Source organism: Betta splendens, chromosome 13 (assembly GCF_900634795.4).
Source record: "Betta splendens chromosome 13, fBetSpl5.4, whole genome shotgun sequence".
In the NCBI taxonomy this organism is placed as follows: domain Eukaryota; kingdom Metazoa; phylum Chordata; class Actinopteri; order Anabantiformes; family Osphronemidae; genus Betta; species Betta splendens.
Window position 1 is genome coordinate 4,558,495 of NC_040893.2, and position 25,404 is coordinate 4,583,898.

The 25,404-nt window shown below is 41.6% G+C and overlaps 1 protein-coding gene across 7 annotated transcripts; it reads right to left on the reverse strand.

The window, feature by feature from the left end:
* Window positions 1-1,888: 1,888 nt before the first annotated feature.
* Window positions 1,889-25,014, reverse strand: synrg (synergin, gamma). 7 transcript variants are annotated; one of them, XM_029170635.3, is made up of 24 exons: window positions 24,922-25,014; window positions 21,966-22,006; window positions 21,025-21,176; window positions 20,625-20,752; window positions 20,358-20,463; window positions 20,166-20,277; window positions 19,275-19,673; window positions 18,603-18,881; window positions 17,685-17,765; window positions 17,380-17,576; window positions 16,615-16,860; window positions 16,386-16,525; window positions 15,479-15,603; window positions 14,972-15,034; window positions 12,725-13,669; window positions 7,340-7,891; window positions 6,433-6,596; window positions 6,277-6,330; window positions 6,069-6,165; window positions 5,801-5,949; window positions 5,404-5,514; window positions 5,182-5,220; window positions 3,488-3,520; window positions 1,889-2,895 (listed from the first exon to the last, which is right to left on the reverse strand). In XM_029170635.3, the coding sequence occupies exons 1-24, from the start codon at window positions 24,954-24,956 to the stop codon at window positions 2,764-2,766; spliced, it is 4,380 nt and encodes a 1,459-aa protein (XP_029026468.1). In that variant the 5' UTR covers window positions 24,957-25,014; the 3' UTR covers window positions 1,889-2,763. The 7 variants fall into 7 exon arrangements, with proteins under 7 accessions (XP_029026468.1, XP_029026472.1, XP_029026470.1 ...); XM_029170639.3 differs by lacking the exon at window positions 18,603-18,881; XM_029170637.3 differs by lacking the exon at window positions 5,182-5,220.
* Window positions 25,015-25,404: the final 390 nt, after the last annotated feature.

Consider the following 25,404-nt stretch of genomic DNA (forward strand, 5'->3'; position numbering starts at 1 on the left):
ATGGTTCTTCTTACTTATTTATTCGAAGCTTACTTATTCTAAGCAAATCCAGAATTTACAACCCCACTGCAACAAATATTCATTAAAGCGCCAAGTGTGCATAAGAAATAGTGTTGCAAATAGCCCCCCCGTGCGCTTCAACTCCTGTTAGGCTGCCCACATCTTTTAGGAAAGTGTTGAGTCTACTAAAAGAGAAAAATAGGATTCTTTTGGGGCCCAGGTACCTTTCTGTGTGGAGCTTGCATGTTCTCGTGTTCCCGTATGGTTTCCTCTCACAGTCCAAAAACACAGCAATTAGTTTCATTGGGGGTCTACTGTAAGTGGTGGTGTGTGAACATGTGACCCTGTGACGCTCTGTCCTCCAGACTCCTATCTGACTGCAAGCTGGAATGGGGTCCAGCAAGCCCACGACCCCTAGGGGGGCTGAGCCAAGAAAGATAGTGAGTCAGGGAGTCACAATCCTGTTTAGCTGCATCTTCATTAACAACAAACAATTGCTTAACTTAAAAGTAGTTTTAAAAAATGTATTTTTTGCATAGATAAATTCACTAATTTAGCCTTATTACAAAAATGTGATGCCACTACTTAAGATGAGCTGTTGACTTTTGACTGTAATATCTTTGCTCTCCCCAATGTTGTATGGGCAAAACAATGGACATTAATCTTAATCTAAATGATAAATGCTGAAGCCTTAACCTAACAGAGAAGCAACTGCTTGTTTAATAAATAATGTGATCGCCCATGACCAATGATTTACCAAAGAGCAGCAATCAATACATCACAACATGCTCAGTCTCTCCCAGAGAGATCGTTTCATTACAGCTTCACAGACGTCGGGCACAGGAGAGACGCACTGCAATTCAAATGACGTAGTGTTATTCCGTAATTAATTTGAGCGATTGTAATTTTCTGTATTCCTGGTGTTCACCGCGAGAGGAGATGAATTCATTTTCAGCAGGAAATGAATTAGGAAACAGCGAGAGATAAAATGGATGTTGGAGAACACACCTGAACACAAATTTGAGAAGGATAATGAGAATGGTTTCGCAGAGCCCCCAGACATCTCATTTGATTGGCTGAGCTCAGCCACAAGCTATGGCCCAGCAGGCTTTGGCAGCGAGTTTTCATTCCGTTTTGTCACAAAGTGACGAAGATGAGAGAGAGGCCGCAGAGAAAGTGCATCACTGGGCAAAATGACAGAGGAGGAGACAAGTGCATCAACATTCATGAATTCAAGAGGAAGCTTCATGGGAAAACATGTAGGATAAATGAATTCGCAAACAGCACTGATATAGCACTGATTAAGAACGAGATCACTGTTGATTGAAGTAATGTGAAATGAATACATGAACTATGGTTAAATGTGACCATTGGATGAAAGCTACAGCAAAACCATACGGAAAGTCATTTATACATTATCAACAGAAGAAATCTTAAGCAGTTAAGTCTGGTTAAATGCTATTTTGATCAAATTTGTAGTAAATTGCATTTTGACTGTAATGGATAATGGAGGAATATGGTCTTTTCTCTAGTACATGCAAATAGGGGGCGAAGTTGGCAGTAATGAATGAAACATACACGTACCCAAAGCTCAGAGAGGACAGGGACTAAGTGACTTTACACACCCCAGTTACTGACTGCCTGATTTTTAGGATTTCACTTTTTAGTCAATACATGATAATGTGACATAAAAGAGTAAGGGCTTTTACTCCAACCTCTTCCATTTGAAATAATGCATATAATACATTAGAACGCTTTTGCTGCCTGAACTTTGTAAAGATGATGTAAAACGAACATTTGATTTGCCTTCATGTGCATAATTCCCATCAGTATGTGCAGTGTAGCGCTGTTATAAATTTAAGCAAGAAAATAACCTGTGACACCTTAAAACATATGCACACTGATTTATTTACATCATAGTCACATTACAGTTACTCATATTTACGCTAGAACATGAACTCATTTACAAAAAGTGCTGCTGCAATTTTAATTCAGAGTCTAACTTATTCCTTCCCATCAGCTCTGGCTGCACGAACACAGAAAAGCAGCTGATAGGGATTCCCTTCAAGTCCCCAAATCACAGCTTGACTCCCATAAAATAAGATACATTTTAAAGACCTTAAGACGTGTTAAAGTTTCCTTCCAACAAAGCAAAGGACATTCAAAGTAGTTCATTCAACGCAACTCATAAAAAGGTAGACACCTACCAGATGACCAGAGTTAAAAATTGATTTTAAAACCATAACAACCACTGATTTCACTAAACAGGGCCGCTCGAAAAGTATCTGAGTACAGTAAGAGAATTATGATTCAATAGGTGGTGACAAAGGGAGTCATGGACACAATCAATCTCAAACAGATGTAAAGCAACAACTGACACTAAAAACTCCAGATGTTTAGACTTCCTCTGCCAGGTTTAATGACGCTGCACACTCTGTCATTTAAACACGCGTTGTGAAAATAATTTAAAATCATAATTAGGAGTTGATTTAAATGTGAACCATACATGACCCAGTTTGACTGAAACAACTCGAGGCTAACAATAAATACAGCATACTAGTAGATGAAGACGGGTTCAAGGTAACAAAGAGAGGTTGTCGAATAAATAAAAAAAAAATGCATACAAATAAACATAGAAGGATCCAGTGACGACTCATTTCACTTTCAGTCGAAGCTCAGAACCTGTGCTGCAACCGGCGGTGACACCTATCTGATGATTTGATTAGCTCGTGCCTTGTTACCATGGCAGCTGCAGCTAAAAGCTCACAGCAGGTCAGGCAGGATGAGGCCGGGGGGTTTGGGCTCCACACAGTTAATCCAGAAATTGGCACAGCTGGCGTGATACTGGTGACCTCCGTACAGCAGCTTGAAGTTGTCTGTCTCCGAGTTGAACGCCTGTCAGCAGAGCGAGAGGGCGAGACATTAAGAAACTGCCGATATAGTAATGGTAGGGAATACTGTGGGTTCCTCTGGTGCAAAAAGCAAAGTTATTAGTGCAGTTATTACCTTCATTATTATGAGAAAAACAACAACAGCTCAAGTTTTGTTTTGTCATCATTTCAGCTCTGGTGATTCTCCCACATCACTGAATCTAACGCCGACCAGAGACTCGAATGAGCCGAGCGCTCATGAGTGTGCAGTCAGCACACGTTAATGCGTGTGACACACCGTTTAAGGGTTTGCATCCCCAGTGAAATGCTGAAGCCGAAGCCAGAGAGAGAGGTGAGTCACGCGCAGTGAATCATAGCCTCCCACACAGGGGGGAGAGGGGAGAAACATGCGTGCAGCGCAGCGTTAGGTCAGATAAGTCTCCGCATGCCCAAACGGCTAGCTGCATGACACCTTCATCACACCAGTGTGTGACCTCAGGTTAAGGATTCAGCTTGGGTCATTATGTGACAATAAGAGAAATCCAAACCAAATCTACACTTTGATTTTCTACGATTTTATTGCAATTTCAGACAAGTTAAAAATAAAGCATAATTACCCTTAACCTCGTGTCATTGTCTTTAGTCAATGCCTGCAAGCACAAGAGGAGTCAGCATGAGGGAAAGCCAGGGTCAGGAAGATCCATGCAATGATGCCAGAGCAAAAATATGAATTAATCAAAATGCACACAGTGAGCATAAACAAACAGTCCTCGTGCTAACTTCACATACATGTGGTGGGAACTGACTAACTGAATCCTGGAGGTGCTTCAGAAACCTGCATTAATAAAAAAGGCTGGTGTTAAACTATTCCTAAAATCCTTCTCAGCTTTTCCCTGGAATTGCTAGAATTAGCCTTTATCATTTAGCAGAGGGGCTGGTGTTAGCTGCAGAGATTCACTTATAATAAAAGAGCCGTTGCGTTGGAGTGACACACTGAGCGGAGAAGAAGACGACACCGCTGCTGCTAAATTATTGGTCCGACAGCAACGAGCTGAGACTGAGCGTCCGTGGACACTTCCAGCTGTGATTACATGCGACACTATGAGCCGTTTGGCAAAACATCTAAAAGATTCAAATACACACCGGCTGTTAAGCTCACTGCTCCACTGACATTTGTCATATTTCACGTTTCCACCATCTGTACCTTTGGATCAACGACAAAACGGGACCTCCTCACTAAAGGACAGAACAGAAATCAATGCTGTCTGCTGTGGCCAAGGATGTTTTTTCACTTCTGCTGCTATTCTCCTCTAGCTTTTAGGCATTTTTACCATTGTGACTCTGCCAAAAAACGTGATTAAAAGATGCTGTATTAAGCTCAAAACTAGTGGCACAGAGATAAAATAAAACTGCATTAATTGTAGTCTGACTCTGACAATGAAAGGAGAGATTGGGTGTGTACAGGTCTATTATAAGCAGCTCTGCCTCCAACTATATGTAGAAGGCACATCTGCTTGTCGCTAAGATGCTTCTGTCTAGTCTGGACCATCCATGTGACAGAGCAGAAGACGGTAGAGGGCAAATAATCAGAGCTCTTTACACACCGCAGGGTCTGAGTGTACCAATACCCAAAGCAATGATAAACAAAGTGGTAAATGTCCAGCAATAAGTGAGAGCAGCTGTTGGCTTGAGATGGAACAAGCAGCATAGAGAATGAAACCCAAGCTAAAGTGACCACCCCTGTTAACCTGAAGAATCCAACCAATCCCAGGATGCAGAAAGTTCACCCCGAGGTGCCAAAGTGACAACTCTGCTCTCCAACTTATTTTAAAAGCACATATCCATTTCCCAAAATTCATCATGTGGAAGCTGATCTTGGGTGCCGTCAAGAGTTTAGACAGACGTTAGCAGGATTTGGTGCACTTCACATTTCAGCTTAGTGTAGCTCTACAGTTGTGCTACAGTGATAACTGTTTAAGAGGCTCTAAACTGTATTGTTACTTTCAATACAATTTACCTACAAGGATTAAATTTGAAACATAATTGGGAACACAAAGTTGGCCGACTTCAACCACTTTGTGGAGCTAGTTACTAGCTAGCTACTAGTTATAAAGTTAGTACATAAAGGGTAACAGGAATACGCTGTTGGACAAGCGAATAACACATGTTGATGTCTTTGATAGAAATCCTTTCTGTACATGCTCTGTCACTTTAGCTCCCTGATGGTCTTGTCAGTAAAAGGATAGAACCCCTGAGGCCCCAAGTGAGAAAGGGTGAAGCAAGATGTGGTTGACAGGTAATTGTCACATACTCGTTTGAACAGACGTCCAAAAGTGCTTTCTTCTTTGGTCTGCAAAATGTTTCAAATCAAATAAAGGCCACTTGTTATCCACTGTGGATGCGCACATTTATGTATCTAAAAAAACTACCCGCTAATGCAACCAAGTGTGTGTGTGTGTGTGTGTGTGTGTGTGTGTGTGTGTGTGTGTGTGTGTGTGTGTGTGTGTGTGTGTGTGTGTGTGTGTGCACAAACCTTGCTGCGAGCATCAACGTTGAGCAGACATAGCCCACAGGCCAACTCTTTGGCATTCTTAATGCCATGCCTCAGAATGCAAGAGGAGAAATCCAGAGAGCTGTCGTCAGGCTACACAGACACAAGACAGACACACAGATTTGACTTCTGCAGGAAAAGTGTAGTGATTTCAGCAGCGACAATTTTGCGTGACTTCAATGACTTGGAACAAAAATGAAATGAAAGGAATATTATTTTATTTCCTATTATCTTAATCCTAAACCAGCATTGAAATACGTAGATTATTCACTTAAGCAAACAGCCCAAAGCACACTGGGCCTCCTTCACAATATTACTGAGTGACTACAGTACGTGTAACATCTGCTCAGTGTGTGAACATATTGGTTAAGTGACTCACAGCGAGCTTGGCCAGCGACATGAAGCTCGTGAGGTTGTTCCACACGCGGCTCAGGTCCTTTAGCAGCTGCTGCAGCTTCTCCGAGCACACCGCCGTCGCCTTGATGCCCAGCTCCACTCGCCTGGTGACGCGATACACCTCCACCACGCCTGACAGACGGGAAGACACCATACAGGAGTAGCTAAAGCACTGTGTTCCTGCTTACACTTGCGCCAACTGAAATCAGACCGGAGCCTCCTTTCTCTGCTCATGCCGTGTGGTTCCTCACCCAGCAGGTACTCCATGCCCTGAGCAGACTGGATGACCTCGGTGCAGACAGAGGAGCTGCTGATGCCGTTCAGCGTGTTGTTAGCTTTTGTGATCACCTTTAAACAGAGGACCAGCTGCTGTTTAGTCAAATGTGGATCATGTTAAGCAAGGTGAGTTTTGCAGGGTTAAAGAAAAACATTTGTCCACGGGACACAGCCAATACAAACCTCCAGAGCACTTTCCAGACACCTCTGCCACTCATACGCATAGCGCTCGCTCTCCTGCAACAACACGATATGATCTCACATGAACAAAAAGGCACATATAACTGTAATCTGCAGGTAATGTAGTAATTTTAGCAGTCAGTGCTCAGTGCTCCTCACCTCCACCTCTCCAGTCAGGTCCTTGTACTTGTCCCTGATGACGGGCAGGGTGGGCTTCTCGCTCAGGGTATTCGATCGGTCTCTGAAGGGTTGCTCTGGAGCAGGAGATGGAGGCGAACGCCCAATCTCCTTCTCACCTAAACTGTGGCTACGTTTGTGGGACCCTGAGCCCATGAAATAGAGCAGATTGAGGCCTAATGTTAGAAAAATGTTTCCTATCCGGTCAGCAGGCCTGGGTGATGGCTCACTTTGAGTAATGCAGCAGTTTGTTTTTAGTAATTACATCACTGTCACTGTATTAAAGTAAATAAGGGCAGAAAAAGTTCAATTGAACAAACAAGAACTATGTTGCCAAACAGAGGCACAAATATTCAAATCTAAATTATTCATTGGGACCTCCTACCATGATAAACACATGCTAAGGCCAGACTATCCCTGTGCACCTGCATCACAACAAGACAAGTTATCTAACTCTGCAATGTCTCCCCCCAGTCCTCCCCAGCTTTCAGACATGTGGTGCCTACTGCCACCCTCGAGCCAGCGGTAATCAGGTTACTGTCTCACTGGACTGAAGGAGCAAGTAAATGAGGGAAATGTTTTTATTAGAGCAATGGGGAAAAATCCTATAAATGGACATAGTTGTTTACTGCTCATGCATTTGCTGGACACTGCCATTAGAGCGGGTTGTCATCTCAACACTGCCATCTAATGTCGTACATCTGATTAGTCCAGCATGGGAATCTTGAGAGGAGGGACGGTTGGTGATAGTCTAGATTAGGATTGCATTTTAGAGCCAATTGTATTTTTGATTGGAGTTTGATGGATTTACAAAAAACACCTGTCTAACAAAAATGCAGGTCCTTGTACTGATGTACTTGGTAGCATCAAAACAATGACAATGACTCACCTTGAACAGACAAATCAAACGTGGCTAGTTCATTCTTGATCATCTCCTCACTGGACTTGACGTTGGCCTGAGTACTGGCTTTGAGGAAGTCCGACTTGCCAAACTTGGGCTTGTCCAACTGGAAAGCTCCAAACTCATCACAGGTCTCACTGTGGCTTCCGTTAGAGCCCGCCTCGGCCGTGGCAGAGGCAGAGTCTGAGTTATCTGAAACAGTAATGGCAAAGTCCCCGAAGTCATCTTCATCCTCGACGCCACCTCTGTCACCAAAATCAGCAAAGGCTTCAAACTTGTCATCTGTGGATGAGCTGCTGTCTGTGGGGAAGGAGGTGGGGAGCTTGGAAGCGGCCGCAGAGCCGCTTGTAATGTTTTCAGTGCTTTCAAAGGGCAGCTCCTTCCTCTGGGGAGGAGATAATGATGGAAGAGACACTCCTTCCGAGACCTGCAGCTTTCTGACCTCTCCGGGCTGACATTCCTCATGGTCTGACCAGTCATAGCTGGCCAAGGTGCTGAGGGCCGACGTCCCAAAGGGGTCAAATTTCATATCGTCTCCTTCTGCAATGACAACACAGAGATACCAGTGGTTCCAGGAAATCATCATAGGAGGTAGAATAATGAGCCTGGATGAAGTTTTCTGCTGGGTTATCATTGTGTTACTGCACAATTCAAGTAATGTCTTTTTTTCTAATAGCAGTTAAATATCATCAGTTAAATATGTAACTGAAATTCACATTTAATCGTCTACAATGGAGTTTGGGTTTAGTGATTAAATTCAGTGCTGACATTTTTGCAAAGGAGTCTGTAAAGATTTTAGTTTACAGAAATGTACCTATACAGACTAAAGGCCAGACAAAACAGTTAACATCTAGAACTGAGGCCTTTAACAGGCAAAGGAAAGGGCTGTTCTGAAAGTAACTATTCAAGACAAATACCAGAGATATTGTTGTCTACATACTGTGTATTATAACTAGTGGATATTTAAACAACTACCTTTAATTACAAGGACTGTATTGTCTGGAGGTTTTAAAGAGTTGTTAGGATGGTGATCAAGATCCAGGAGCTACAGCCGTTCACAGGCTACAACGCTTCACAAGGGAAGACACAGGTTGGCATTCCTGGACTGTGGAGTCATGATGAGAAATGATGGCAGACTAGAAACAGAGATCTACAAGAAACCTGAAAAACTCTTTCCTACTACTACTGTATGAGTCGTTAGGACTCCTACAGCAGCGCAGAGCAGGGAACATTTCTGTGCAGGGGGAGACTACAGTTCGTGGCTCCCTAGACTAGAGGCTACCCTGGGAGTCTACATCACAGTCCAGAGAAGGGAATGGATGAGCCCACTACCCAGGGCCAGCGGAGGAACCTGGGTATTTCCTATAAGGTTGGTGTTTCTGACAAACACGTTCCTAGATTGTGGGAAAGACGCAGACCTGCCTACTTCAAACACACAAACAAAAACTAGCCCACCAAAGCACAATCAGCAGTGTATCTCTATTTAAAGGCAAAGGGCACTCCTCCCTCCTACAGTATATGCATCATGTCTCCCTATATGCAGGTGTGATGTGAAACCAAACTGGAGGATAAAATTGAGTTTTCCATCCAAACTTTAATTAGACTGATGATTCCAATTGGATAAGTAGGAAAGCATTTGAATCTATATGAGTGATGTCCAAATGCCATTACTTCCTGACAGTATCACACTCATCTCATCTCACATCTCACTTACTAAACTATCAATCTCCTTATAAGATAGTCAGCCACATTTACTGTTGCAACAACCAACAGAGACCCTAAGAAAACCACCTACCCTGGGAGGGAGACGCTTACGGTGCAGGTGAAGGCCTTTTTGGTTCTTATCTCTCATATGAGGCTGAAATACCAAAACACTAATACAGACAGATACAACCACAGGTAAATGGAAGACTGTTTTATCAAGGTAATTTGAGTGAATAAATCCCATAGCTGCGTTGTATTCCATTCAGGACTGCCTGTTCCACAAAGAACTGTGGCACAAATTAGGTTATCATATGCTGAAAGGACTCCATTCTCCACATTTTGCACCCTAAAAAGCATGAGCGCAAATGCTGGAGTAAACCAGTAATGACAGACGTTATTATTCAACACATCTTTGACTGCCACCGCATCGTAATCATACTAGCAACAGACTCCTTCTGTGCTTGCGGTAACAGCTATGGTCTGAGTAATCCTATTCATAATTCTACCTACATTTCTCAGAATTCTTTTTTGGCGCCTGGGTCGAATTGTGTTTATGAAATAAAAATTACGGCCGTAACTTTTACTGGACGTTTTTATAGAGAGTGTGGCAAGTGAGGAAATAGTCACAGCTGTCCTCCCTAGAATCACACCTGGCTGCTTTATATTACATAAATGGAAATAAAAATGATCAAGTCACCTTTTCTCTCATTTCTTGTGATGTCCTGTATAAGTACAGTAATATTGACAGGCAGAGGTTGGCAAGCACACATTGGTCCACAATTCTGTCAATTGCTTTTGTCTCCTCTCAATATCTTTCTCTCGCTCTCACACACATTCTATTTTACATGATGCAACCCTCAGTTACAAAAAGCAATTTGTGAAATTGACAAGGATCTAGTGATGTAAGCCTCAGTGTAAGCAGGTCGTTACAGCCTCGCAAGGACAGAAAGAAGGAAATAAGACGGTACGCATTTTAGCAATACCAACAGTAATATTTATTACGACAACATGAGTAAAGAGAAAGAGAGAACGTCACAAAGTACTGTAAAAGAGGTCTATCGTTACAAGAGCTTGGTCAAACTAACACTTGTAAAATTGGATTTCAGTCATTTAGTATACAGGGCATGCAGAGTCAGGAGAAAAAAGGAGGAAAACAAATAGTGAGAAGGCAAAACAAAGATATTTTGAGGATACAGAAGCAGAAAACCAGAATGAGAAGGCACATTCACAGACTAAAATCAGTAATTTTGGGGAGGTAAAACTGTTTTACTACTATTAAGCAACAGGTGGATCTTTTTGGAAATGATTTGAATACAGAACACTTGAAAAGCCAGGTCGAGACGATCATTCAAAGAAAAAGTTCAAGGCAGGAAGCGTTAACCCTTTGAGCACCTGAGAGGAACAAAATGGTGGAGCATGGTAAAAATCGATGCTCCCTAAGGGAGGCTGTGGCCAAGCTGCACTCAGAGCAGAGAGGCTGCCGTGTGACTGTGACACATTAAGTGGGGCTGCTTGGCATGTCAACACTGGATTTGATCTCATTCAAGCACTCAAAGGGTTACAGAAAACAAAGAGGGCTAGCTTTAAACCTGGCACCCCAGAAAGAGCTTTAATCACATCCAATCACAGATGCAGAAACTAATTTAAAGAGACAGTATCCTTTTTTTCTCTTGCTACAGAGATTGTTTGTCAATGAGCAAGCTAATGTGCAAACTCTTCATTGTGATTCCTCTAAAGGACAACACATCATTTTCTCTAGACACTAACTTAAAACTCAATGGACAATTTATGCTTACGAGATACTGTAGGCTACATTTAATTTACATAGTTGGCATATACTGTGACAGCAAGTCTCAAAATAAGAGCTCATATTCCTGTAATAAAAATACACTATTAAATCTGTATGTGTACAGTCTTTCCTTTCATAAAAACAACTTACAACATTGCTATGCATAAAATGATATCTTGTATTATGTTCTTGTCAATTTCACAAATTGAAAAAGGCAGGCACACTGCAGCAAATAGCAAGGCAGGAGGGGTAATACTGACTTAATTATGTCCTTAGAGAGCCAGACCGTACCGCCATGATTAAATTCATGCTGAAATCACAGATCAAAGTCAAAAAAATTGAAAGTAAAAAAATAATAATGTCAGATTCCTTTTGAGTTCCACACGCAAAAGGAACCTCACAAAAGAAATACTGTCTCTTTAAGATTATGTACATGTTTAGAAACACAGTGCAAAGCATGGTGAGGCGCTTAAACTTGAAGGTCTGCTACACTTGTGCAACATGTTATCCAAGAACAAGGTGAGCAAATAGATGGAGGTGAATTGGGGAGGAGCTGTTGTAGGAGCATAAAGCTTCCCAGGAATGTATCAATATTAGATTGGGCACTGCAGGCATCAGCAGGACCCTGTAGCTGTTCAGCTGCAGCGTCGTGAGCGGTTTGTTTGAACACATTGTCTTATGTTCAATACAGAGGTGCCCGTTTGGATCCGAACAAAATCTAGCCACTGTACAGAAACTGAAATAGGGCAATGGGGATGTTTACAATTCCATCTCACAAGAAGACAAAGCTGCGACGTGGAAACTGAGATGCTTGATAAATAAATGATAAAGACCAGAGTGGAAAGAGGTGTGGGAGTACTGACATTAACTTTACCTGATTATTATGGTAACTAGTTGGTTGGTCAATGACTTTTAGGATAGGGGTAATTCCAGTTTTGTTGATGTGAGGTAGGGGTGGAAAAAGCAGATACTGTAGTAGAAGCTGATGTAAAAAAAAAAAAAGATCTCATAATTGGGTTCACTGCACTGCATGATAAGCCTGTAATATGAGACACAGAAGCACAAGCTAATTCAAACACTCTGTCTGTCTGAGGTTTGTGTTCCATTCAGCCATGTGCTTAACATCTCTGTTGCTTGAAACACAAAAATACTGTTATTTTTAAAAAAGGCTTTGTCCTTATTGTTGCATGCAACGTCTCCCAAAGATGGTAAGATTTTTTTCTTAGCTACTTCAAAAGAGACCGTCTCCTGTGCATTCAGCACAAACTAAAGGTCAACTCTTAAAACTGTGAATGACAGTCAAAGATAATGCCTTTGGTAAACTGTGGGATATTGTGCGAATCCTGTGATTGGAATAAACAAAAAGAACTTTCTTTAAAGATCTCAATTAAGACCTTCAGTTTGTGTGGCGCAACACAGAAACCACATACAGGAAACACTGAAAGAACGTGGTGTTCTGGTCACAACAACAGGTGGGGATCTATTGTTTGTGAGCTCTGACTGCAAAAAAATTAAAATCAGGCACTGATCATGTACATAAAGGGACATATGGGCCAGAACGTTTGTGTCACACAGCAATAATCTGTGTGTAGTGGGAGGGAGAGAAAAATTTGAATAAATCAAAAGGTAATAAGTGAATCAGATGAATAAATAAGTAGGTAAATAAATAAATAATTAAGTAAATAAATAAATAAATAAATTGAATGAATGATTTTACTTAGAATGAAAGATATGATTTGTAATCTGAGACTTGTTCTTTGACCCCTTGTTTGGTGGTCACAAGTGGGCACTGAGGAGAAAAGGCCAGTGGCCCTGGAAAAACACAGACTCATAGTGTGCCCAGTCGGGGCCTCACCAGAGCAAACGCACTAGTTCCTCACCTGTAGCAGGAGGCTGGTGGGCCGAGAGACCCGGCAAATCCAGAGAGCTGTCCGACATCACATGCTTCAGGTCTCCACCCATGTCCGACAGCTTCATGTCCAGCTGCACTGACAGCGCGTCCTCCGAGTCGTCCTTTCCCACGCTGCTTCCACCTATGGAAGGGAGGTCCAAAGACTTGACTGAGCCGGAGTCCTCCTTGGCTTGTTTGAAAGCGGCCACCTTATCCACCAGAGCCTTTTCCGAAGCCCCAAGTGCTGTGCAGAACTTTGAGGACTGGAAGTCGGCAAAATCGTCTGTGTCGCTCTTTAGGGAGGAGAAAGAGCCACCGCCGCTCTCCTTGGTGTCATCGTAGGTGAGGCCCCCTTCCAAAGACAGCTGTTTGAAGGCGTTGTATTTGTCTGCGCTCTGCTGAGGACGCTGCTGTGTGGAGGTCTCCCCTTCTACCAGCACACTGCTCTCAGTTTTAGGTTCTCCACTAGAACAACCAAATGCCATGAAGTCTGCAAAGTCGTCCTGAGGCGCTGCTGCAGTTCCGCCTGATGTTGAGGCCTGAGCAGACTCAGAGGAAGAGCCAAACAATGCAAAGTCACCAAAGTCATCTGCCCCTCCCCCCGAAGGTTTGGCTCCACCGGACAGGAGCACCAGAGAGGGTGGCACAGACACTGAGGTAAATGTGCTGGGTTTTTTCTCACTGGTCACAGGAACAGAAGAAGCTATAGAAGAGAAAAGGTCCAGGTCGGCCATGTTTAGTGGATTTTTGGGCTGGGGAAGTGAGACTGGCTGCTGCTGTGGTAGAGACTGAGAGTTTGGAAAAGCAGTAGGAAAGGCAGGTTGGAAGGTCTTGGTCTGCTCAGAAGGATCTAAAGGAGAGACACTGTCGGCAGTTTTAAAGTCTGTGAAGCCGTCATCAGCGTTGACAGACCTAAAGTCTGCAAATCCTTCCCCTGTGGACCGAAGAGAACAATCACAATCATTAAAAGATTTAACATTGCAGGCTGACATAACCAAAAGAGCGTCAGGTGCAACATTGATGATTCTGCATTATTACAGTCCTATAAAAGAGGAAACAGGTGGGATTTTGCCTTTGGTGCATTGTGAACACTGGTTATCAACTCTCAACAAGCTGACTGGATTAAAAAAAACACACCAAACAGCACAAAAAAACAAATCGTCATCTAGCGACGCCACCTTTTCACCTCATGCAAAGAATAGTTGAAACTAATAATGGACAAAAAAAAAACACCATCTTAACAGGTTGTTTTTCTAGTGTATCTTAAAGCAAAGCAGAATAAGAAACTAAAAACACTGTAGCTTTTGCTTTTAATGTGTGTATTACAGGAATTTGTGAGAAATGCAAATTGCTAAATTTAGCAAATAGACCCATGACAAATCTTTGGGTTACTTTCAGTGAGATGGGTGGCAACATTTTTTCTGTAATAATCTGTTCTTTTTCTCTGACTCTTTGATGACAATGATGTGTGCGGTGAATGACAATTGATAATCATCATTGTTTATCCTGTAAAACTTCAAAGCTTCAACCTTGATTATTTTGAGTTATTGTTATAAAACATACAAAGCAGAGTGCAATATTTGGATTCACTCTACTCATGTCAGTTTATGTCATACTACAGTATATATGCTGGTTTGTTCAGTATTATATGATTATGCTTGTGAAGGTAAATAAACTCTTACTGTAAGTCTTGTAAGCATCACACCTTAACCTGTAAGCCCTGTATGATGATTTGTATTGCATTGCTTACATCTGATGTAAACAGATAAATGTTAAGATGGATATTTTTTTGCAAACAGACATACAGTGTATGCTGTAGGTAGTGTAGCAGTACAGCGTTCACGCTGCTGCGGCAGACATTTGAAAGGAGATAACTAATAAGCTCATTAAAGAGATGAAGCCTGACAATGCCAGGGAAGGTTCACCACAAAGAATGACTTACTGGAATTGTAAGAGCTGTCGCCATTGGAAACTGTTCTAATGAAACAGGGATGGAAACACACTGGTATCAACACTGCAGACTTGCAATGCAAGATACAGTGTAACATGAAACAATGGTAATATGGCTTTACAGCAGCATTACTTACTACACTCATCTTAAAACTAATTTTAATCCCTTCACTGATGATAAAGATGTAGGTGAGATTTGTTTTAGGGTAACGGTTTTCAACGGGGTGTCCTGCCTGCAGGGACCAGGTTTAAGCTGCTGTGTTGGAAGGGTGTCTGAGTGTCTTACCGACTGGTTTCTTGTCAGATGGTTTCTGAAGCTGTCTGAAAACACTGTACTTGTCTTCAATATCTAGGTCAGAAGAATAATGGGTCAAGCATTAATGTAGTACGCATACAACACACTTCACAGGCAGGCAACAGGGACAACAATAGTGAGTTTTGTTAGCATTAAAAGAACTAATTTGTGAAGTTCCCTCAGTTTCCATTTCCCCCATCAAAATTAAAGAAAACTTTAGAGATTGTATGTTGTGGAAAAGATGCAAGTATACAGAAATTACATGTGTGCTGATGAGGTCACTGTTTTAAATCAGCCTTTGTCCATTATCTGCATGTAGATGTGAAACCCAGCAAAATGTCATTCTGTATTATTTTGTTTCGAATTGCTGCCTGAAGGCCACATTGTTCTTTCCCTTAACTGCTTTATGATTTCTACAATATTTTCAAGGATAGAGCAGCTTCAGAGCAGGCATGTTCCTAACACACAAGTTACTCCGAAATGAGGTGTGGAACGTACCTGACGCTGGGGGTACAGGCTCTGCAGGCTGATCCACAGACAGCTGCTTGAAGGCAGCGTACTTATCAGAGGATATGGCGGATGCAGATGAGGAACCAGACAGTGGAGTCAGCATCGCAGGCATGCTATAGGGACACAACAGCTAAAGTCAGACATCAGGTAGAGTGAATGCAGTATTAGGGTTCAATTCCTAAGAGATGGAGCAGATTAACCATTTACTGGCTTTTTAGGAGGCAATTTAACGCTTTATCAGTTTTATATTATTCAAAAAATGACTTATTACGTTTTGCTCTAAACTTTGAGAAAGTGGTAATGATCGTCTCACCAGTCCACAAGGAAAAGCAAACAAGCATAACAATAATGTAAAGCATGTTATTTTAAATATATAAAGACTCCTGACAGTAAGTTATGCCTGTCAACACTTAACATGAAGCTTTACAGCCTCTTATTTAATTAGACAACTATGTCAGACTGTGGCAAATTCTTGTTCCATTGCTAATAAATTTGGGAGGCGTATGTCTTCATTGCAGAAATGTGTGACTTACAGTATGTGACAGTATGTATAAAACACTTATCTACCATCTACCCCAATAAAAAAAAATTCTGATCAGGCAAGGTTAGTACTGTAGAAGATATTTAAGCGTGCCCTACTGTAAGATTTCCTAGATTAAAGAAAAGTCAAATTTTAAGCAGAATAAACTAATAATACTGTTAATTTCTCATCACTGCAAGTATTTGTTCTGAAAAGTACAAGTAGTACGAGTTCAAAAAGACAGATACATGTAATGAGCAACATCAACATATATTTGTTTTAATACAAATTCAGAATTTTGTGAAAATCCACTAAAACCCTGAGGTTTTTAAGACACTGTTAGTAAAGCGGAGCATCCACCGAGCGCCTCTTCACCTGTTTTGGTGCTGCTGTGTGACTTTGTTTAGGAAACTTCCACCAGACTCCCCCTGGAACTCAGTGAAGGGTTGATCTCCTGCTCCTACCTTTGGAGCCTCCTGAAAGTCCTGAAAGTCGTCATCATCAACCTTGGTTGCCTGTGTTCACAAAGAGTTAATAAGACACGGAATATTTTGACAAAACGAGACTTTAAGACGAGACTCAACTAGAACTACGACTGCATCACCTGTGCAGGAGGGAAGCTGGCAATGAAATTAGTGTTTGGTGGTGGTTGAGCCAATGCTGCCGGTGCCATAGCCATGACTGGTGGCACTGGTGTGGGCATGGCCATGGAGACTGGAGGTTGGGTCATTATGGGCTGCTGGTGCTGGGGCATGACTGGGGCCAGGGCCATAGCCAGAGCAGGCAGGCTGGGCACAGGTGGAGAGGGGAACTGACTGAGGATTTCCACGTTTAGTGCTGGGAGGCCACTCTGAAAGACAACAGCAGACAACAGTGAGATAGTACAGTATGTTTGTTTTTGTTGTACACAAAAAGACACTGAACATGCCTCCACCAGCTAGTCAAGTTGCTTCACCAACACTGTTCCTGAGATATTCCATTCACTACTGTTTGGTCCTTAACACTAAGTGAACTTCTGTCCCAAATATGAGGAAATGTGTGCTCTGAGATTAACAGAACCTGTCACCAGTGTGAAAGCACATTAACATATAATTAATGCCTCCATCCACTAAAAAGGTAGTTTTACTATGTTTTAATTTATTTTTATATTTTTTTAATATATAAAAATGCAAGTTGTTTTTTATTTGCTGTTTTATGAGCTGTGTACTTACAATGCTTAACAAGCCCTGGGCTGAGGCACTGAACGGTTTCTAGTTATGTCTGCTATGTCTGTCTAGGTTCAGCGTGCAGTTAGGGCACAGATCTAGCTACAGGGGATGATTAAGGGCATTGTTCAAAGTGGATAATTTGCCTTGACTTCAGTATTTACCTGTGCCACGCCAATTAGTGCAAGTACAGTATAGAGCTCCTCCTTGGTCAGCATGCCAGGTGTTGTGCGGTTGGCAGATGCCCAAATTTGCCCCAGTGCTTCTCTGGGAAGTCCTGACGACATCAATATGGGATAGAGCTTGGCTGTGTCTATCCCTGCAGGAGTCATGGTGAATTCAAGAACCTTTTTGAACATTTCTAAAGGACAGAAAAAAAAACAAGATAGATTTATCTACAGTAGTTCAACTTAATACACTGAAAATCAGTACAATGTTGGGAAATAGATTTTGTTGTGTGTAGAACTACCTGGGACAAGGGTGTCATTATAAACCCAGGCTGGCAGCATGGGCTGAATGTGCTCTTGTTGTGGGTACACGCCAACACCTGCTGCATGTGCAGACACACACACAAGGCCACACTTAGCTGTAGTAGTGAGAACACTTGTCCGGGAATAAGAATTGCCAAGACTTTTGGCAGCCAAGCCCTGCTTATATGACGGTACCGCACATAATCAGCCAGGCAGTTAAATGAATCTTATTACGCATTTAGTCACTTCACAATGAGCTTTTATATTTCCCACAGTGACATAAAGGACAGAGACGCTGACAAATAAATAACAGCAGAAAGGTATAGCAATGTAGCATGCTCAATCATTTTGACTACCTCTGGGACCCAGTGGCGCCCACCAATCCATGCAAATTCCTGTTAACACAATGTTGTTAGCATGCACCAGAAATTACTCTCCGAAAAGGGTGTTATACAAAGAAGGAAGAGACGGAAGCTTGTTGAGTCACAAGATGTCACCCCAGAGCCTCAAACATAGGCCATTTCCACAGGGTGTGAATACTGTGCCAACATGAGAAGGCCCCGCTAATTTGGTAAAGTAAAAGTAAAGTAAAAGTAACAAAAGTATGAAGTAGGCACAAAAAGGGAAAATGTAAAGACACCACGGAGGCTATGTAATATTCTTGGAGTGGTAGGAACTGTCAATCTGATTTTATTTAGAACACCAGTCCAGATTCTGATATAAACCCACTATAACCCAAAGACAAACAACAGATTCAGATAGTGTAAAAGATGCAAAGTCATTTTGACAAGGCTAGAAAGAGTCAATTTAATGTAATTAGTAAAAAAGAAATAAAGCGTTACTGTGTGTTAATGCCTCGGCAAAACAAGGGAGAGAAGATGCAGCTATTAGATTTACAAAACACAAGCTTCTCTCACCACTTTTGCCACTGGTCTGAGGGGGTGACTCAGTGGCTGACGGAAAGATGCTGGGCATTGCCACAGGACCTTCAGGTACATTTTCTGTAGTGAAGACAGAACTCAAGTCCTTGGGGGCCACAGCCCAGTTCCGTGATCTAGTGCTGGTTTGAAACTGTGTTGAAACTTTAGCTCTGGGCCCTATTTCAGCTAAGCTTTGTTTAGTTTTAAAGAGAACTTGGGCTGTGCTATCAGCACTGAGGTCGCATGAGGAGAACAGCTTCTCTTCCAGGGAGGGGCCTAAAGGGTAAATGAGGAACAGCTTTTTCATAACCAGTTCAACTTTCAAAAGTCTTAACGTGATTTTGAGCAGGTAGAAATACTTAAAATCACACGCACAAACGGTAGAAATTGTGTGAAACCCTGAATTAGTAGACGATTCATTCACCTGTGGCTAATCGAGATCTAAAAATCAACTGTATACAGAACCATTCTTCTGGGGCTTAAATTACACACTTTAAATACGTGATCATCTTATTGCAGCATCAGTAGATCTTGAAGTGCAATTTTAAGCCTATTTTATTTTTATTTTATAAAAATAAAACTAATTGATTATCCCCTTAGTCTTAGAGATAAGTGAGTATAAATTATGGAATGGTAGGGGAAGTGTCAACAAAGCAGAGTAAAAGTTACCTTGGAATGTAGATTGGGAGCTGGTGTTGACAGCAGAGTGTTGGTTGGTAGGGGGAATGGACACAGATGCAGGGTGGGACTGAGGGAGTAAGTATTGTGTAGAAGGAAATGAAGGTTGGACTTGGGCTTGAGAGGAAAACTGGAAGCTGGAGGAAGGGAACTCCTTTACAGGGCCCTGTACAAAGTCACTAAAATCATCATCCTGCTCAGGAAAACCTGTCCTGGGGGCAGGGGGTGAAGGCTGGACGTGAGCCTGAGAAGAGAGGCTGAAGGAGGAGGACGGAGGGAAAGAGGACGGGGCATCTATGGGCCCCTGAAAATCACTAAACTCGTCATTGTCCTCAGATAATGCTGGGGGGAGGGAGTGAGTGGTGACAGACAGGTGTGATGGTGATGACTCTGCAAAAATGAAGAAATAATTATGATGGCACGGCACAGGACACAGACCACAATGGAGACTGAATTCGGGCTGAACACGACAACAGTGAGACAAGAACTATGTATATACTGTACTAGAAATCCTAATATCGGGATCAAGAAGATGTTAATTAGCTCAAAGGTCCCCATTTTCCTGAAAAAAGTCAGTTTAGAACTGTGGATTTATAGCAAGTGAGGATAATCTATATTGACACTAGCAAAAGTTCAGAAAGTGAGAAAAGAGAAACGAAAGAGTAATGAAAATGACACTACTAATCAGTAAACTTAGTCGCACTTGTGACAACCGAAAGGACAGGGAAAATAATAAAACAAAATGCCCGTGTTTCCTTTCACAAAGAAATCATTTAATTGACCCGTTTGGTTGCGAGCTGTGCAGTCATCACACTGAAATACTGAAACACAATACCAAGTTATAGGAGACAAACAACAAGAAGGTTAGAAGGTCAAAGCTACCTGGTTTCTTGGTCTGTGATGATGGAGTGGGGTGCATCTTGGCGTCTCTGCTGAAGCCATCCAGGTTGCCTTTGATCGCCTCCAAGGCATCATCACGGCTCTTTTCCCCTGTCTAAAATCAGCATAATCAAGAATCAAGATTCAGGAGTGTTGGAAAAACGAGCAGGCGACAGATTGTGGAGAAAGACTGACCTTGGGTTTGACACTGCTGAGCAGCCGGAGCTTCTGTTTCTGCTCCTCAAACTGTCTTCTTTTCCTGTCCTCCTCCAGCATCTTCTGCTGCTGTTCTAGACGCTTTCTGAAGGAAAAGAAGAGTGCTCACTGTCTGCAGGAACGAATACAACATGCTCCCATATAATGGTTTATAACGGACAGCACAGTTAGAATCAGATGCTGCTACATGTTCCACTTAAGCAGACACAAATAAGGAAAATAGATGTCTGTGTGAACGTGTCTTACTGGTGCTCCTCAGCCATTTGTTTCTGCAGGTCGGCCGTGTACTGTGGTCCAGCAGGTCTCATACCCATAAACTGTGGTTGACCCAAAAACTGCATCCCAGGAGCCTGCATTCCAATTGCCATCCCAGCCTGTAGACCCCAAAACAAGAAAACATCTGTCAAACACCTCTTGGCATCGTTAGTTAAGCCCTTACACCTAAAAGGCAGCAAGATTGTGCCGATGTTTAAACCTGACTGGATTCATTTGGAGACAAACATGAAGAGGAGCCCCCAAAGTAAAATCAGTTAAGTCAGTACAGCAGTGTCTTAGTTATTATGTGTGCATCAAAAGAAGTCGACGACAAACCCCTAATAACTAGTTGACCTGGACAAACACATTCCACCCTTGAACTGATACACACCTGCATAGGCATGGCTCCAGGGGGCATTTGTCCCCCAAAGTTCATTCCCATCATGCCCTGCATGTTGGGCTGCATGACCGGAACCATAGGGAAACCCTGCTGTTGCTGCTGCTGTTGCTGTTGTTGCTGCTGTTGCTGCATGGGTACTATGCCTGTACACACAAGCATTGTTATAATGATGTCAGTTTTAATAACATAGCAGAGAACTATGCATTAAAGTACTGATAAATGGCAGTGAGCCCACATGAAGACGAAACGTTAATATAGGTCGAGTTCAGTATTGCGAAACATTTTCAGTGTTTTTATTTCTTCGAGTGACTGCTGTGAAGGGTAAAATAAATCTTAAAAAAAATCTTAAACGTGTGTCATGTGTGCTCTGACAGACGCTGTGCAAGCTGACAGCCATGATTCAACATTTCAGAATTCGACAGGGCTGAATAAACAGCTTGTCTAGGACCTACAGACGTTCTAACTGGTTTGTCCTAAATGATATTGCTAACAGGAGCATGTGATAAAGCTTGTACAGGACAGTATGTAAAATATTTAGCAGACGTGGCCAAATATGACAAACACGCATATTTCAATAATGGTTAACAGACGTCTGAGATCCAGGAGGTAAGATCATCAGTACCTATACTTCCATGAGTTAAGACAGTCTTAGCATGTTTGCTGTATGACTGAATAGTGAAGATGTTTTCATTTGCTTATAGTTAGGCTTTAAAAGAGGAATTTTCTCATAATATTTCATTTGAAAGCCGTTTCAGACATTTGACTGTCAATTTTCTGTACAGTTTTTTTTCTAGATGTGAAAAAAATGACACGGATGATCGACACATGATCACATAAAAAAAGAAAGACATTTATTTCAAAAATCTGTCAAAAGTACGTATGAAAATGACTTAAGAACTAATGTATATAGAGTGAACTGCTGAGTGACTCACCTTGTGGTGGTCCCAAGCCCCCTCCTACGGGATATATAAAACTAAAGGAGAAAAAAAACACAATTTAAGAGAATCAAGCAAAATGGAGAATGATGGTACAATAGCTGATGTGTGACTTTTCTATCTCAATTAATGATGCAAGATACAGAATCAGCATACATTTCCTCTAAAGCCTATATTTTTCACAACAACCTAAGGTCCAGCTTTAAACTGCTTAGCTCATAATAAACATGAAAGCCAGGTAGATGACAGAAGTGAACATAATCCATATATTGTATGTCTGCTGTTTGCCTAAAAATACAACATGATCGCTGTATGCCTCTACCAATGAGCAAAACTGTAGTTTCAGATGCAGATTTTTTCGGTCTGAAACAGACTTTCATGAAATATTGAGAGGACGTCTCACAAGGCAGGCCAAGTTGCTTCCTCGATACAGCCAAGCCACACATGCTTTCAGCTATTTGTCTTGGAATATATTACAGCTCATTTCCTTCAGGCTAGAACTGAGAAACAGGAGAAACACTCAGCCAGCCCTCTGTTACCAGAGACTCCAAGTTGAATTTGCAAATCAAGTTGTGAGTGACACTGACACTCACTGGCACTGGCTAACAAACCATGCAGGAAAATGTAAATAAAACCCAACAAAGTAGCAAAAGAAACGTTTTACTTAATGTATGTTGGATTCTACATGGAACATTTACATCTGGAAGCTTAGTTAATTTAAATCACCAATGGGAAAAGCATCCCCTACATTAAGTTGAGGCTAGCCATTTAGTCTGTGTAATGTGACATTTTCTCATTGATTCATCTTCTTTGGTCAACAACACCAAAATCCTGTATTTAAACTAATTCAATCATAAGCGATACAGCTTGAAGGTTGATTTACTTTAGCCCCACTATTATTATATAGTACACCACAGAGCTGACAGACACGGTATAAAGCTAGCTAGTGAACACAAGGGAGAATTTGTTTTTTGATGAACTTGATGAAGAGGCAATGCTCCTGTCATTTGACAGGATTTTAACTTCAGTGACGATGCTTGACTTGAGCCTTTCAGATTTTCACCTCTGCTAGCCTGTAAGATTTACAGCTTAAAAAGCTTTTATAGAAACAGAACGGCACTGCTGCTCGCCATCCTAGAGCAAGTCACAGGTCACAGCGAAGAGATTAACATAGCAGGAGATAAGCAGTGGTCGACAGACTGGCCACTGCCTTGTAAAAAGGTCTGTAATCATCCAACAGTTGTGAAAGATGGCACAGATGGCAAGTCAGGAGATTCAGTGGATGTCATCATCACCATGGTACAACTATGGTTATTCCTCTATTCAACTGAACATACAGGTTTTGATAAGGTCTAAAGCTTTTTATTGTTATATTGTATCTAACTAAATTAATATTCTTCTTTTCCCTTTCGTTTGTTCTAGAGGCATATTTAAGTTCAATACATTGCAGTTAGACTTTGCAAAACTTTACTCTAGTACTTAAATTCAAAAGGTGCATCAAAAATTAAAATCCCCCAGCATCCTATACAGTTAGCAATGAACCAGCATGTAGCCTGGTATTTATTCCAATGATTCAAAGAAAAACATATTGTATTAATACCTTTTCTATTCATAATCAAATGTAATTGATAAGACCAGCAGCAAACATTTTCTTGCTATGAGCAAATTAGAATAAAAAAATATTTTTTAAATATTTTTTACAGGGACAAAAAGTAGATGACATGAGTGGATGATTAAAAAACACTAAATTCTGTTCTACTCCAGTAAAACCTAGAATGTGCTTTGTTGATTTACACAGGTTTTAGAGTATGATTTGCAATGACTGATGTTCTTTATGAGTTGCTGTTGAATGTGAACATTTACATAATGTTGGCCTTCAGTTACACTTTTAAGAAGGAAGATAATTGATTACAATTACTTACAATTGATTATTGAGGTCATGATCACAAACTAGATTTTATTTTATTACACAACTGTTCTATGCATCTATTGAAATACTGCTTTTGATCAATTCAATAAGGCAAAGTTTATACCCCCTCAACCTACAGTACAATGTTGACAGATCTGAATTTCACTAGCTCTGAATTAGAAATAAAAAAGGTTGTAAAATGTATATACTATAGTTACCCTCAAGTGTTCACATTACACATCACCACACTAATCTACAGCACTGAAGGCTTCAGTTTCACCTGTCGGATCAGTGTTACCTGGCTGGTGGAGAGCGGATTTATTATTTAAGCTTCTCAGCCTCAACCTATAAAAAAATCATGAGGTTTTTGGCCAACTCAACATTTACAACCTCTGTCCAAAGATTTGGAAAATGCATGTAACTTTATCCATCAATTAATGTAGCAACCTTCTGCAGCATCTTCATCACCTTTTTGCCTCACCCTTCCATTACTTGTGGTGTTTCAACTAGATACTAAACAGTCCAGGACATCGAACTTGTATTTAAGAAAAGGTCAAGGTTGATCAGGCCAGATGTTGACAGTATCAGCCGTCCACAGGCCAGTCTGCAAACACTAAGTAGGTGCTAGCTCTTTTCTGTCACAGCTAGAGATAAAGGCAGGAATGTGAATGTCTACGATCAACATGTTCTATCTATCGTCTATGAAAGGCTTTAGAGATAAAAACTGTTATACATAAAACACATTATATGAATGCATCTACGTATTAAACGGTTCCAAGTAAATACAATGGTTAAACACTGTGAAACGATAGCAGCAAAACCAGCTGACTATCGCTAGCTTCCTGGCCAACCTAGCTTTAGCTGTGACACCTGACAACCAGCCATCTCATCTCATCACCCTGCCTCGGCAACAAAAGCAGCGTTTCAGCGCCGTCCTTAGGGTACTATTGAACTGGGACTGTGACGCTAAGTGACTTTCAGAGGTGGGTACGCCCCAAACGATCGTTTCTTTAAAGAAAAGTTGATTATAAAAGGCTAAAATACCTGCCGCCTCCTCCAGATCCTGGCCGAAGCGCCATCTTGATAACAGTAGTCACTAGTTGGACGATGACGTCGTCTGTGACGCGTAGAGGGCCGTGTTTTGCCCCTGAGTTTAGCCTCTCAGGCACAAAGTCTTATTTTCTCGAGCAGGCACTGTTTCTATTTGTGGATATTTGAGTGGAAATATTGAGGATACGAGCAGAAGTGAGAGAAATACGATGACCAAAATCTGTATTTAAATATGGTAGGAACATCTCACATTGAGGAAATAGGCTTCTTTGCCCAGAGTCCTGCACCCTCGAGAGATTAACAATTAGTTTATAGCTAGTTAAAACTGCCTTGAAATCGGCATTGGTGATTTGAAGTTTTTTGCCAGAAAAGAAATTATAAATGAACAAATTCCTCAAACAAATGGCTGCAATTAGAACAACTGCCAGCAGGGGGAAGTATTTACCAGGTTGGCAGCTTAGCTCGTGAAAGTATACT